The 16,809-nt window shown below is 41.2% G+C and overlaps 1 protein-coding gene across 1 annotated transcript in view; it reads left to right on the forward strand.

Annotated features, from left to right (window-relative positions):
- Positions 1-16,809, forward strand: part of mbpb (myelin basic protein b) — an 80,505-nt gene that overhangs the window by 27,738 nt on the left and 35,958 nt on the right. Inside the window, exon 2 of the mRNA XM_056285998.1 lies at positions 13,538-13,596. Within this exon, the coding sequence (XP_056141973.1) occupies positions 13,552-13,596 (45 nt within the window). The 5' untranslated portion in view covers positions 13,538-13,551. The remainder of the gene's footprint in view (positions 1-13,537; positions 13,597-16,809) is intronic.

Raw genomic sequence — 16,809 nt, forward strand, 5'->3', positions numbered from 1 at the left:
TGGGTGATCCCAAACTTTTGAACGGTAGTGTAAGTAACTTGATGTGTATTTCTGTTGTTTCAGTTTTACTCCTTTGGTATATCAACATGCTCAACAAGAGTCTGCATTAAATCTGGAGCTAGACTGCTAAGTCCTGACTCTCATGTTGCTTATTGAGGGAGTTTGGCTGGCTATCTAATTTTGGTTAGAAAACACCATTAGGAGGACAGTACATATTGAGAGAGCTTGGCGTACATACAAGGAGATGATGTACCGGTTCAGGAGGAACCACACACCGACAGCTCTCAGAATGAACTTGAAATTAATTGAGGGGAACCACTGGTTGGCAAAGGAACACAGGGAAGGAGAAATGAGAAATTACCACGAAATTACTTGGAAGTTATCCCGTGGGAACACACATTATTTTAGGGGGCTGTTCATGAGAAATTACCAAGAAATTACTACCAATTTACTAGGAATTGTATCACTTCATTACTAGACCATTACAGCTGCTTACTTTCGGCTTATTTCTATTAAATTTCTTGATAAAATACCACCTTATTACTAGGCTATAACCGCCTTATTTCTAAGAAATTACTTAATAATAACCACCTTAGTACTAGGAAATTACTAGGTTGTTTCAATCTTATTTCTAAGAAATAATATGATAATTACCACCTTATTACTAGGAACATACTAGGTAATTCCTGACCCCCTAAAATAAAGTGTTACCGGTAAGGGTAAAGACAATGATCACAAACTACTCCTGATTTTAATGTCATGCAGTCTCTGAACCAGAACATCAAATTTTCAAGTACCACAATGGTGAACCAAAACGAGCATGATGCTCTCAAAGGCAACATTTATGCTTAACATCCTTGAATATATAAATGCCGAGCACCAGAGTCATCCTCGAGTTACCCTCACAGCCCAAGTTCCCTCAATGGATTTCCTTTCTGATTTTGAGACTGCTCACTCCACTCTGTGTACCTTCAATTTTTCATCTGTTCTTTAGTATGTTGCCATTTCTTTTTCCTTTTTCTGTCTTTACTGTTTATTATGCATTTATGTGTATATGCCTTGGTTAGTGTTATGATCCGGCTAAAGGAACATGATTCTTTGAGCACCATACTGACAAACATGATGAGCAAAATGTATATAAAGTTAACTTTTTCTTCTTTTTATACCTCACTTAAAGTGGCTATGTGTAATCTAAAAGCATACTAAAGCATAATATGACTACAAATGTCAGCCGGGGTTGGTGAGTGATAGTGACAAGTCATCCCACCCCTACTACCCAGATTTCTGCCTTCAAAACCACAAATACTGGGCTGGTTTATTGTTTATAGTATAAACCTTGCTGTGTTTTGATATTACAACTGCTGAATATTATTGCACAGTATGTCAAGAGCAATTGCATGCTTAAGTAGAATACCTAAGGGAAAAATGAAGTGAAAGACTGTAGTCCTGGATGAGATCTCAACATTTCTGTTTATGTGATAATATTCAAATTTCTCATTAAAAATCTGCCAGGATATCACCTATTTTAGTTAAATTCTGCTATAGGCATGCTGTCCGTGTGCTTTTCCACAGAGACCTCACAGTTGCAAAAATATGGGGTTGCAACGAAAATAGGGGTTGTAACAATGCCTATTGATCAGAGAGACAATGTGATGTTAACCAACTAGTCCCTCTTTCTTGTTTCTGCTTGTCATAAACTATCCCCAAAAATGTCCTATTTCTATGCATGTCTAAAGGTGAGGAAAGGGTAGAACACAGCTGATACGAGGTGATAATGTTACTCTTAAACACTAGAATGACCAAGATGGTCATTTTGACCATTTTGGATTTTCAAAGTTTACTAACTTTATTTAAAAAAAAGAAAGAAAAAGATACAGACCTGCCGTTCCATGGATGCGCCTAAAATTGCATATATTCGCATTAAAATGGGTTTTATATCAATTGCACAAAAAAGTTATGATAAGATCTACCTAAAACAACCATGGGCGGTCAAAATGACTGCGCGTAATTTGCGCGTCATCGTGCGCGTCATGTCACTATTTATGACGTGTGATGGTCACATCATTTCCTTCTCAAAGTTCATTGCTCTGTCCTAGAAACACACTAGCATTCTCCAGTGCAGAGTAATAGTCTAAACTTGATTTTTGATTATTTCTAACATGTCTGGTTACAGACGCCGTTTCAGACGCACCATGACTAACACTGAGACGCTGCAGTATTTACAGGTGTTGGACAGCGGCGATTTTGAATTGCTTGAAAATAGTATTAGAGTTGTTAAAATTTTAATTTTGGTGTCAGTTTTTTTCCCTTTTTCTCCCCAATTGTATCTGGCCAATTACCCCACTCTTCCGAGCTGTCGCGGTCGCTGCTCTACCCCCTCTGCCGATCTGGGGAGGGCTGCAAACTGCCACATGCCTCCTCCGATACATGTGGCGTCGCCAGCCGCTTCTTTTCACCTGACAATGAAGAGTTTCACCAGGGGGACGTAGCACGTGGGAGGATCACACTATCCCCCCCCCCCCTGAATAGCCAAGCAGAGGAGGCGCTAGTGCAGTGACCAGGACACATACCCACATCCGGCTTCCCACCCACAGACACGGCCAATTGTGTCTGTAGGTACGCCAGACCAAGCTGGAGTTAACATGGGGATTCGAACCGCCGATCCCCATGTTGGTAGGTACCAGAATAGACCGCTGTGCCACAGGGAGGCCCCTGGTGTCAGTTGTTTCTTAACAGACATACCAACATATGCAATGCATTAATATCTCATTTGGGTATTTATCTTGACAGAATGTAGAGTTTAAAAACTGGCGGTCATTTTGACCGCCCGTGGTCGTTTTAGGTAGGAGTGAAATCCCGATCAAATTGTAATACTTGGTTTAAGCTGGTCTCTGCCCAGTACCTGCGTTTGAAAAATGCCAGTTTGTGTGGAGGAGAACAAGGTGGGAGAAGGGATATGTTTCTAAAACCAGGGGCCTGGTAATGCACCTCTAACTATGCAATTCCATTATCAGTTTTAGTGTGTATTATTTTAGCATTTGGTATAATTTTTATAATGTTAGTTAGGTTTTATTTACACTTAAAGTAAACAAATCTATCATTTGACAACCATTCTACTAATGCATCTCTGATCATGCATGCAGTCCCTCTGCTGAACTTTTGAATCGACTGCATGACTATGGCAAATTGAGGACTCATACCGAATTTATCAGAAACTCTAAAAACACAAGTTCAATTCAGTTACATGTCTTTATCGGATCTACTGGTTCAACACAAAAGAATCGGAACGTCCCACTAGTGTGAACCAGAGTCAAAATAGTTTGCCTGTCCCCCTTTTTTTTTTCGTTTCTTCTAAAACACCAGCCCACCTTCCTTGAAATTACAGCTCTGTCTCCCTGCTTGCCGCCCAATGACTGCTGGCATACGCTCCATCATCCCCGCGACCCTGACCACAGGATAAGCAGTTTGGATAATGGATAGATGGATGAATATAAAAATATGAGTAAGAAAGACTAAAATCTCTCTGTCTAATTGAAAGTAGTGTTGTATCATTGTTGTTGTTGTTGTTTTTTTTTTTAATTGCGACCTTTACACCACTCCCCCCTTTCCTCTTTCTTTCATGGTTACACAACAATCATGCTCTGCAAGTCCTTGCAGGATCTCAGTCGTGGTTATGTAACATTCTGGAGCACAACTAGCTGTAAGGCCTTGTGTTCAAAATCCATTGAAAACAGAATCCCACGGTTTCTCCATTTCTCGGAGTGTAAGGGCCAAATCAGAGCACTTTACAATTATATTAACTAAATACATTTATTTTCTCTTCATGTTATTCTGCCATACCATTATATTGAGATGTGATCAGCTACTCAAGTACACCTCCTGATTTTTTTGCGAAGTGCTGTGCAGTAGTTGCATGTTTCACAATCTCATCAAACATTCCAGTGGGAGGTCGCTCTTTTCAGTTTGGTGCAATACATCCTTTGATAATCCGATACCATATATTATTATTATTGTAAGAAGACTCCAAGAACTCAAGTTTGTAAGGATTAAGGATGGACAACTACTTTGTTTGGAAGAGAAAGTGGAGCTTGTGTTTGTGTGAACTGTGATATCAGTGACCGACCAACAATGGCATTCCTGCCTCCTTGCGGATCTACTATACGAGTAGTGTGGATTCTCTCAATGATGTTCAAACACATAGGTGAATACAGACAAGTGGATATGTGTCATTTATAAGCTGAAAACTTAAGTAACAACCTATAAGGCAAATTAGAGTTGAAAATTGGAATGATCTGCCACTATACTGAGGAACCCAAGTACTTTTGTAGTCCAGAGTAGCACGATTAAAACAATTGAAGACACAGCTACAAAGTTCAAAATTGTATCTTTGATCATCAGGGAGTTTATGTTTAATTTTTATTGCTAGCTGTTAGTCGTTCTTTGGCTGCAGTAATTCAAGAACCCACACACTCCCAAATGATTCAGCCCACTCATTTTAGCTAATGAGTCCTTACAATTTAGGAAAAGTTTTCCATGTGGATCCAGTTATTCCTCTCCATAAGATAACATCTCTGCACTTAATGGAAGTCCTGTTACCCCTGAGCCATCCGTGAGTATGTGTAGTGATATGTAAATTGCCAGCATGTCTCAACCATAGATTATAAAAAAAGATGGATGTAATGCCTGCAGTTTCTGAAGCGGCAATTTGAAGCCTAAAGTTTGGCTTTATGCTCTCTGCCATCTTGTCAGTTGTTGGAGCCCGAGAATCCAAATTTGGGCAATGGGGTTGACCATGGGTGTAATCCTTAATATCTTCTAAACAGAACCATAATTTTCAAAGTAACCACCCTCACACTGTGTGCCAGGCTTGAAATTAGCTATTGAGACCAAATGAGGTAAAAATAAAAGTAATGATTGAATGTCACATAACGGACTAAATATATGTAGCATTAGAATATTGTGTGTTACTTGTAAAATTTGGCTCTGAACAATGTGAATGGCAGCAGGTTTGTATCAGGCCTTAAAAAATTCAAAGATAACAATTTTTAGTTGACTGATTTTTGCAGATAAGCAACATCACTTACTAGTCGAACAGAAAGAATACCAGCTCAATGTAAGTCTTAACCCTTGTTATCCAGGAGTGAAGTCCGGGCCGAAGGTCTCACACATTTTTTCCCCCATACTCTTTTTACCATCTCTGCTTCTTGAGACAAAGGCTTCCTTTTTAATTTAATTGAAGATGGTGCAATTGTTGGAAAAAATTGTTATATACACTTTTCTTTAATGTTCTCTCCACCATCCACCATTTGTAAATGCTATCCAGTCTTTACTGTGTCTCAGTTTACTAGTGCTTGGTGCCTTGGTCCATACACGTATGCTGCAGCCATATTATAGAGATGTTCTTCCTGTTTTACTTGAGCCGAATCATTGGAGATGCAGTGCAGGGAAATGCTGACCCAGAACTTATCCAGTGGCAGACCATTGAAAATAATAAAAAGAGGCTACCTTTTTTTGCCTTAGATGGTTTCATTTTTTTCACAGTTAATAAAATGTAACATGCCATCATTCATTTATCATTTGACTACCATGACTCATCTTACTGATAATTATTAATTCTTATTAATTTGTTACATTAGTTATCTTTGAAATTACCAAAGAGGGCTTTAATATTCAAGCAGCAATTTAACAATTCAATGAAGCCAAGTATTCTCATCTGGATAGCACAAAGATGAAGCATTTTTATATACCTAGGATAATAAATCCATTGGAATGCACTCCAACCCTTTTTAATTATGCTGGATCACTAATTGCCCCGGCTCTGAGATTCACGTACCTACTGGTGACAGAAGAGAAGTCTATAATCTTTGCCTTAATATTTCAGAGTAACACGCCCCCCCCCCCCCGATGCACCATCTTCATACAGAAACAGCTGGACAGAATTCTTATGTTGAAAAAAAAACAACAAAGAAAAAGGTTGCTTTTACTTAATGGCACTCACCTCCCACTATGAGCTGTGGTACGAAGCTCTCTGTGAATAACCCTCTTTATTTGTTTCTGTACTGATCAGTCCCATAGAGTGCTGGCCTCCTTGTCTTGAGCCATGTTGCAGTAATACACCTAGCCTTGTGTGCTGCATGCCAAGTGAATTTTAACCGGAATTGTTCATCTTTGAGACTTTAAAGCACCTTATTTCAAATTGCACATGTAGTTAACATGTGCTCTGTAGATGGGAGAGAGAGAAATGTCCATCATCACTCCCTAACTTTTTTTACTCGAAAGAACAGAGAGAAAGCACGGAGATATAATGACCTTTTTAAATGTTACTTTCTAACTCTGCTAGACCGTACTAAACTTAATCTGGAACACTGGTGTGCGGTCCCTCTATCTCTCACAGGTATTAATGAATATGAAATGTGAAAAATTAATATCTTACCCAAATTTTTATACCTCTTTCAGTCTATACCAATTCATATTAAAAAGAAAATTTTCTCTTCGCTAGATACATTTATTTCATAATTTATTTGGAATGGAAAAATGCCTCGGATACACAAAGCGGTCCTTCAGAAACCCCGTGAAGCTGGTGGAATAGCCTTTCCAAATTTTCAGCAATATTACTGGTCCTGTAATGTTAGGGCACTGTCCTTTCGGCAGTCTTAAGTTCAAAGGCACCGAAATTATATGTTGCTAAGTCTTTGGGATGTCATCTATCACTCATGTAACTTTGCACTCGCTTCCCTGCTCAGCACTCCCTTGGGCTCACCCAAAATCCAAATTTACTGATAACTCAGTCATATGTGAGTCTATTAAGATTTGGATATAGTTCAGACCGGCTTTCAAATTTAAAGATCTCTCCCTATTGGTACCCCTTTTACAAAAAAATCAGTCTTTTGTCCCCTCTATTTCTGATGGAGCATTGAGCTTTGGAGCTTTAGAGGATCTATTTATTGATGATGCTTTTCCTTTCCAGAAGAAAGCATAACCACCCTTGTCCTCCTTTGGCTGCCCTCACTTGGCCATTCAGGTTTCAGAGAGTGCAGCAGTATCAATCTGGAATCTCCTCCGCTCTCAGGCGATGATGGCCAGTACACCGTTCAGGTTGATCACTGGTTTGATTGTCCACGAAAATTTTGTATGTTCCAGGCTCCAAAATATATGAGTTTCTGTTTCTGACCGCACGGTGATGAGCCCTCTGGATATAGTGGTCCAGACAGGAGATGAGGCAGACTATGTTTAGGCACCTTTTCTAGCCCCCTCCCCAACTGGGGTGAGCAGAGCGGATCCTAAATAGGGCTGCTCAGTTGTGGGTGCAGCAGCTGAGAAGCCGCTCTGCCTCAGTCCCAGGACTTAGTGACTGGTCATACACCCACCGCCTGTGTGCCAGGTTGTGGCCATGGGCTGCCAGACTTCATCATCCTTGCCCCCATTACCCCTTCCTGATCACCACAGGGCTTTGACCCAGGATGTTTATGGGTTGAGTCCCTTGCGGGAGGACACATGCGTGTCCAAACGTTCCTTGGCAGGGGGTAGCCAGAGTCCAATGGCATGGAAAACCAAGACGATTGGGGACCACACTCTGTTGCAGCCTTCGTCTACCTTCACTGCTGTTGTGACCGAGAGACATCTATTGCCAGTTTTGCCAATGAGGTCTTCGTTGGATCATACTTTGTCTGGAACCTCCCCCTTGATCTAACCACCTTGGGTGACCCTACCAGGAGCCAAGCTCTGGATGGCATACCTCATGGGATCATTAGTACACGCAAGATTCTCCACCATGGCAAGGTGGCCATCCAGGAGAAGACATACACACAATCTGATTGATGGTCCATTGTCCCTCCGCCAATTATTGCATGATTGGGAAAGCAACCTTGAACAAATTACTTGATTACTGTACAAATGATTTACACCACGACATGTGTGCAATAGAGGATTTTGAATTGCAGTAATGATACATCAGTGCATATTTTGATTGTTAGTTCTTTGAAAGTGTACACTTCCGGCAGCGATTTCTCACGACATTTCAATCGCGGTGATCAGCTGATGAAAACATCTTCGTTCTGTGAAGCCAACAGCAACAAGCAACTGGTTTAACTGACTGCAGAAACAGTGTACCGATGTCAAAAATAAACGTAATGTTAGCTATAGTCAGCTATACATACAGTGCATCCGGAAAGTATTCACACCCCTTCACTTTCGCCACATTTTGTTATGTTACAGCCTTATTCCAAAGTGGATTAAATTCCTTTTTTTTCTCATCAAACTACATACAATACCCCATAACGACAAAGCAAAAAAGGTTTTGTAGAAATTTTTGCCAATTTATTAAAAATAAAAAACTGAAATATTGCATGTACATAAGTATTCACACCCTTTACTCAGTACCTGGTTGAGGCACCATTGGCAGCGATTACCGCCTCAAGTCTTCTTGGGTATGAAGCTACAAGCTTGGCACACCTATATTTGGGGTATTTCTCCCACTCTTCTCTGCAGATCCTCTCGAGCTCTGTAAGGTTAGATGGGGAGCGTCGCTGTACAGCTATTTTCAGGTCTTTCCAGATATGTTCAATGGAGTTCAAGTCTGGGCTCTGGCTGGGCCACTCGAGGACATTCACAGACTTGTCCTGAAGCCACTCCTTCGTTGTCTTGGCTGTATGCATAGGGTCGTTGTTGTGTTGAAAGGTAAACCTTCGCCCCAGTCTGAGGCACTGAGCACTCTGGAGCAGGTTTTCATCAAGGATCTCTCTGTACTTTGCTCCATTCATCTTTCCCTCGATCCTGACTAGTCTCCCAGTTCCTGCCGCTGAAAAACATCCCCACAGCATGATCCTGCCACCACCATGCTTCACTGTAGGGATGGTATTAGCAAGGTGATGAGAGGTGCCCGGTTTCCTCCAGACGTGGCATTTGGCATTCAGGCCAAAGAGTTCAATCTTGGTTTCATCAGACCAGATAATCTTGTTTCTCATGGTCTGAGAGTCCTTTAGGTGCTTTCTGGCAAACTCCAAGCGGGCTGTCACGTGCCTTTTACCGAGCAGAGGCTTCCGTCTGGCCACTCTAGCATAAAGGCCTGATTGGTGGAGTGCTGCAGAGATGGTTGTCCTTCTGGAAGGTTCTCCCATCTCCACAGAGGAACGCTGGAGCTCTGTCAGAGTGACCATCGGGTTCTTGGTCACCTCCCTGACCAAGGCCCTTCTCCCCCGATTGCTCAGTTTGGCTGGGCGGCCAGCTCTAGGAAGAGTCCTGGTGAATCCAAACTTCTTCCATTTACGAATGATGGAGACCACTGTGCTCTTCGGGACCTTCAAAGCTGTAGAATTTTTTTTGTACCCTTCCCCAGATCTGTGCCTCGATACAATCCTGTCTCGGAGGTCCACAGACAATTCCTTTGACTTCATGGCTTGGTTTCTGCTCTGACATTCACTGTCAACAGTGGGACCTTATATAGACAGGTGTGTGCCTTTCCAAATCATGTCCAATCAATTGAATTTACTACAGGTGGACTCCAATCAAGACGTAGAAACATCTCAAGGATGATCAGTGGAAACAGGATGAACCTGAGCTCAATTTTGAGTGTCATAGCAAAAGGTGTGAATACTTATATACATGCAATATTTCAGTTTTTTATTTTTAATACATTTGCAAAAAATTTTACAAAACCTTTTTCACTTTGTCATTGTGGGGTATTGTGTGTAGATTGATGAGAAAAAAAAGGAATTTAATCCATTTTGGAATAAGGCTGTAACATAACAAAATGTGGGGAAAGTGAAGGGGTGTGAATACTTTCCGGATGCACTGTATTTACAGTCATTTTTAGGCTAGTTATCTAGCAACTCGCCTGCTGATATTTTTTTTACCTACATACCTTACCAATAACAGCTATAGTTGTGTAAACATTCCAGCCATAGTTGATTGATTAGTTCACTTGTTGATTTGATTGACCGTCTGTTTACATTACCATGTGTCAGAGCGCTACCCATGGGTCTGATAGCTTTCTCTTTCTACCCATGGGTCTGATAGCTTTCTCTTTCTACCCATGGGTCTGATAGCTTTCTCTTTCTATCCGTGGTTCTCAAAGCTTTCTCTTTCTATCCGTTGTTCTCATAGCTTTCTCTTTGACCTCTACTTTCCCAAAACAATAGCTTAAGTAACTCATTCGACTGTAAAATCCATCACATTGTTGGTAAAATATACACCTAATGGTGTATGTGTGTGTGTGTGTGTGTGTGTGTGTGTGTGTGTGTGTGTGTGTGTGTGTGTGTGTGTGTGTGTGTGTGTGTGTGTGTGAGCGCGTGCTTCATTACTAGTAATGTGCCCACAAGGGCCTGTCGAAATGGCATGCACTGCAGTACATTGGCTATTTTAGGATGTCTCAGATTTAACTTATCGGCTCAGTTTTCATCTCTTTAAGCTGTGCTTTGTCAGTCGTCAACATCCACAAGACTCTGCTGTAAGCATTTTATAACCTGGAGGGTAAATGGTTACAAAAAAGTGTTTTGCCCTGCTCTGTACTATTGTTGTAATTCTGTTTTTGCCAAAAAGTACATATTTCCAGATGTCAAGTTTAGCTGGAGGAAAACACCTTTCATTTGAAACACGTTGAACGTGCCCATGAGTCATCAAAGTCTGCCTTTGAAGAGGTACTAAACACTTTAAATGTGTTTTTTGAGCTGTAAACTAAATAATATGACTTTACACATCCCAGTGCTAATGTTGACATTTATTTCCAAATTTATGAAAATCAGCATTTCATGGGTTGAAAATGATTCAACACACCATCTACTGTTTTAAAATCAGCCCAGAACCTTGCAAGGCCAATGGTGACATAGAGTTGAATGGTTGGGGGCGTCTGGGTAGCGTAGCGGTCTATTGCGTTGCCTACCAACACAGGGATCTTCGGTTCGAATCCCTGTGTTACCTCCGGCTTGGTCGGGCATCTCTACAGACACAATTGGCTGTGTATGCGGGAGGGAAGCCAGATATGGGTATGTGTCCTGGTCACTGCACTAGCGCCTGCTATGGTTGGTCAGGGTGCCTGTTCAGGGGGGAGGGGGAACTGGGGAGACTAGCATGATCCTCCCACGTGCTATGTCCCCCTGGTGAAACTCCTCACTGTCAGGTGAAAAGAAGTGGCTGGCGACTCCATATGTATTGGAGGAGACATGTGGTGGTAGTCTGCAGCCCGCCCCAGATTGTAGAGGGGGTGGAGCAGCGACTGGGGCGGCTCAGTACAATTGGGGAGAAAAGGGGGGGAAGAAAGCAACAAAAAAAACAAAAAACAAAGTCGACCGGTTGGGATTTAACTGCGTCATTAAAAAAAGAAAGAAGGAATGTTAATAGTCTGTAATTAGAGGTGGGTGATCCACCCCCACCCCCTTCCGTCTGCGGCGCATCCACTTCACAGCAGTTGGGGTGTCTTTGTCTTTGTGGGGTGGTGTTCGACACTGTGATGGAAGGTGGTCCAGTGGAGGGGACCGCAGCGGCTCTCCCCAGCTACTCCTGCCTCACACGTCCCTTTTACCACCCCCCTCAGCCCCTTGCCCACTTTTTAGCTTTTTCAAAATTATGCAGTGGATGGAGTTGGGCTCATACAAATACTTTATAAAGACCGGAGAATAAGCTGTATCGAGAACTATTCAGTTCTGTTTTGATATTTCGCTACTCACTAACTTGCGTGTGGAACATGAGCTGATAGGATTTAAAAAAACAAAAGTGGAAAAAAACCCATCCAGGATGAGCAAAGCAGCTTTGAATGCTTAGCACATCTTACATGCCAAGAATCACTTTAGAAACTGCCAAGCACTGTTTACTCCTTTATAACTACAAGACATTACAGATACATCAAACTTGTGTGTAGCACACTTACTCTTAGCAAACAATACTTGATCAGATGGGCATGGTAATGTTTTTGTGAGGTGGACAGTAGAGATCCACTGGTGCGAAGTGTAATTTTGAGCCTAACTGATTTGCAGCTCATGTCATTGCCTTCACCTTGCCAAAAGAATTCTCTTTCAAACACATGTTTTACCAGCACAAAATTAAAGCTGCTGAAGGTGACTTCGGAAAAGTGAGCAATTCTGACATAATACCCCCCAAAAGGTCCAACCCCTCACCCCTCGCTCTGCTTCCTCCTTTCCTCCCATCATGCCTCCCTCCAAACCAGCTTCATGCATAAGTTTGTCTGTTGTAACGAGCAAAATTCGTATTTTCGTTGATAATATATGCATGTGGATTTTTTTTTTTCAGTGAATCTCGTAATAACACCATCATTATTTTTGTGAACTTTTGCCTATACTAGATGAAGTATTTCCAAATTGTCAGCAGCTTTTTGAATGAAGACCTCCATCTGTAATACTGCCATGGAGACAGTAAAACGTGCCACGGTTGTTAATCTATGCATGCATGTTTTTCAGCGAATCTCTTAGTTACTCCAACATTGATGATGTGAAGCATTTTTGTACTTAAAAGTGAAGTATTTATTTAGATGAATTTGTTCAGGCTATCCACCTTTAGTAGAGGTGGATAGTAAAGCAATCCCTCAAATTTTCGCAGTAGATCACAGCATGCTCCAGACAAAATTACATAACCAATACAAGGCTTCTAGGGAATGGATCTGAAACCCGATTGGTTTTTTCTTTTTTTTTCGTTCTCCCATAGCCATTACACTATGTGATCAAAAGGAATTTGGTGATATGTTAAAACCATAGAACTACCTATAGAGTCTATAGGTAGTTCATTTTTGTATCTTAATATGTCTATAGTATAGACATATTAAGATACAAAAATGATCGATGCAACAGCCATTGGTCATTTTTAGTCTGAACTGCCTTTCTTTGGTCTTGTAGTCTGATAACTTTTTATCTGACTATTATACTCCCGTTTGATATATTTAACTTTAAGCTTATTACAATTGGAGTTGCTTTGCAATGTATTGTGTAGGCTAAACTGTGTATCTCTTGTTTGGCAGTACTGGCAGTGGTACATGAGAGGAATTGTTTTACCATTTCCGTCAGTGGCATCGTGACATATGGTAACTGTACTTCACAGCCTTGGCTTAGTGCATCCCAGCAAATGAATCAAATTAAAGTAAAAACATTTTCTGGTGTGGGCTGCTCAGTTATCAAGATTGGAGGTGCTGAGCAAAATGGTTATGACTGAGATCCACATGGACAATTAAATGCTCCCCGAATAGCTGATGCTGTGTGCTTTTATTTTCAGTCTATGTCATCCTTATTTCTTATGGGGGTTTCCGCATCCGTCTCTCTCAGGAATGTTTTCCATCCCTCCCATCAAAATTTTAGTTAGCTCATCATAGTCTTGTGTACCTTGTTCACTCATCTTTATCGTATTGTTGTCACACTTTATAAAAGTGCTCAAGATACATTTGTTAAATCCCAATTATCAAGTCATTCCATATGATGCTATGGTGGCGTGCACATGTTAAGAGACTGAAGCAATAGCATCTCTTGCTTCTATATCTAGTCTTAAGATAATATGCTGTCCAAAGTCCTCTCCTGATGAAATCATTTTCTTTCTTTTGCAGTCTCTGTCAGCAGCATGGGGCAGCATCTCGGAAAAAAAGAGCTACACCCAGACAGTAAGGTAAGACAACCAAGTGAGGAGATTTTATGCCTAACTTTGAGTATGTGGCGAAAAATTAGCTCTTAGTAAACAGCAGTGTGTTTATAAAGCTAAGTATTTTGTCACGGGAATTAATCATATGCTGCACAGTGTCCCTTTAACATTATCATTCTGAACACTGGTCTTTATCAGTGTGTAGCAGGACTTTGAAACCTGTCAAGCTTCAAGAGTCCTACTGAATTATGACCTCTGCTAAGCTCCCAGTCACATCTCGTACATGTATGGAGAAGCTATAGATGTTTCCGAATGCCTCTAGTGTGCGTCATTTTATCAAAAGTTGAAGGTGAAAAATACTCAGCTAGTGTAATTTCTTAGTATGATCTTTGTACAAAGTGTTTACTATGTGGTTAACTTATTATATTTTGGAGGAGCTCTCAAGTGTAGTTGCTGTGAGCACTGACCACCTCAGTCATAACACAAAGCAATGTTTTCCTGTAGTCATTTTGCCATAGGCAGCAGTTGACATTCACTTTTCATCATTATCGTGTGAAGTGAATTTGAGTTCCTTATAACACGGTTAGGGTTTATGTGATGAAGACTAAAGAAGAGATGAGACTAAGAGATGAATGTTGTATCCTCAGTCTTTCACTGGATGATGAGTGTTGAATTGGGTCAGAATTCAGGTTATTCTCACAGTCTCAAAAATTCTTCTTCTTCTTCTACTTTTGGCTGCTCCTGTTAGGGGTTGCCACAGTGGATCATCCGTTTCCATCTCTTCCTGTCCTCTGCATGTCTTCCCTCACCACATCCATAAACCTCCTCTTTGGCCTTCTTCTTTTCCTCCTGCCTGGCAGCTCCATCTTCAGCATCCTTCTCCCAATATACAGCATCTCTCCTCCACACGTCCAAATGCAAATTCAGATTTACAGATTATAGGTGTTAAAGACAGGACCGGAGTAAGGATGAGTTACAATTTGAATAATGAAAAACTCAAGTTTTTCATTTCATTACAGTTGGTGTTCATTTGTCTATTTTTGCAGCAAGCAGAAACCTATACTTTATTGGGTGATGTTGCTATGGCAATTGGCAATACCGGATTCATTATTATGGCCCTTTAATTTTTATGGTAATTTTCTGTTTTAATCCTGGCTCATTCTCTATTAATCCTTTTGAACCACAAGCCTCACCACAACAAAGGAGATGTGAAAAAAACAATTTGAACTGGTGAAACACTTGTCTGCATAAAAGCTAACCACTTATTTATCTCCAGGTGCACATCTCTTCTAAATCCTCATCAGAGCATCATAGAACTTGGTTTATGCACAAATATTAATGCGAATCAGCTTATTCATTTGCCAGTACATGTTCCTCCAGCAAAGCTGCTTCATCGTTAATTTAATTGATAACAATTGCCTCTGAAATCTGTTATATACCTTACATATATCTGCACTGTGTCTGCCTGCTGTACATATGTACAGATGTCTTTAATCTGTCAATGTCAGTTGATGATATTCACATATCCCTTCTTGAAATCTAACCATAAGACTAGCTAGAGTGCAAATTATGGATTATTTATTCATATTCGTATTCACATCTACGTTCTTAGTCACACTTCCTTACCTTATTTGCAGCCTATATAGAGAATTGTATTTGTATATCTCTATAAACTAATATACCTTTCCTATATTATGGCAGCTGGTGATACACACTAGCACATCCACTTCAAACAGTACACTTAAAAATAATCTATTCCTGATATTCATTTCTATCACAATGAAGGTACAGTGCCTTCAGAAAGTAGTCACCCCATTGAACTTTATGACATTTTGTACCTGTTACGCCTCCAAAATGTTAATGCGGCAGTGGCTGGGACTGTATCTTGCTTTAGTAGCATTGAAACAGCCTCTGGTATCCCAAGGATCTGCAAGGTGCTGGATTTCAAGAATTTCTTCGTCCACCACTGGTTCTTCAATTCCTTGACCTGGCTTTAGATGGCTGACTTGGTTTTTGGTATGGACAGCTCGTTTATTTTGGCAGTTAATATCATTCTTTCAGATGGTAAAGGCTTGCCTCTTGATGTTGATTAACCATTTGATTTCCAAGTCATTCTTATCAAATCAATATTGGGGTTCTTCATCTTATGTCCAAGAGTGCTTTTACAGGTGCCAGTGATTTCAGTCCTGAGCATACCCCAGTGGCTTTCAATATCATCTGGATACTGCTTGGGCATTGATGTACTGAGCATGGCCAGGAACTGTTGACGAGAGGAGGCATCATCAGTAAGTCTTTCGAGGTTGAGCTTTGGGCGGCTCTGCTTTTTTTGCACTCTTCTTTTCTGGTTCAGTTGGATGGACAGGGTGGAGTGGATAAGGCGGTGGTCAGTCCAGCAGTCATCTGCACTGATCATCACTCTAGTGTTAAGTACCATGCGTCGGTGTCTTTGACGGATGATAGTAGTCAGTGAGGTGCCAAATGTTAGAATGAGGGTGCCTCCGGGTTGTTTTAAATTTGTTCTTCTGATGGAAGTGTGTTGGTGATGAGTAGGCTGTGTTCTGAGCATGTTGTTAACAGCAGGATGCCATTAGAGTTTGTGTTTCCAAGTCCTTCCTTGCCAATTATGCTTCTCCACAAGATGTAATTTCGTTCCACTCTGGCATTGAAATCTCCAAGCAGAATTACCTTATCCTCCTTGGGGACTTTGGTGAGAACACTGTCCAGGTCGGCATAGAAGTTCTCCTTTACTTCATCTTGTGAGCCAAGTGTTGGAGCCTATGCACTGATGACAGTGATGCTTTGGTTATTTACAAGTGCCAGTCGTATTGTCGTCAGGCTTTCGTTGATGCCCAGAGGAAGCTCAGCGAGGTAGCAATGAAGTTGTTTTTGAGCTGCTTTTCCTTTCCAGAAGAAAGTGTAACCACCCTTCTCCTCTTTCAGTTGCCCTTCGTTAGCAAATCGGGTTACAGAGAGTGGGGCAATATCAATCCGGAATCTTCTCAGCTCTCGGACAATGATGGCAGTACGCCGTTCAGGTCGATTGCTGGGTTGATTGTCCATGAGGGCTCTTATGTTTCAGGCTCCAAAATATACGAGTTGATCCCTCTGGATGCGTTGGAGCAGATAGGAGGTATGAAGCAGACTATGTATATATAAGACAACTTTTCTAGCCCCCTCCTCAACTGGGGTGAGCAGAGTGGATCCTAAATAGGGCTGTTCAGTTGTGGGTGCAGCAGCCAA

This window comes from Lampris incognitus, chromosome 9 (assembly GCF_029633865.1).
Source record: "Lampris incognitus isolate fLamInc1 chromosome 9, fLamInc1.hap2, whole genome shotgun sequence".
NCBI lineage: Eukaryota > Metazoa > Chordata > Actinopteri > Lampriformes > Lampridae > Lampris > Lampris incognitus.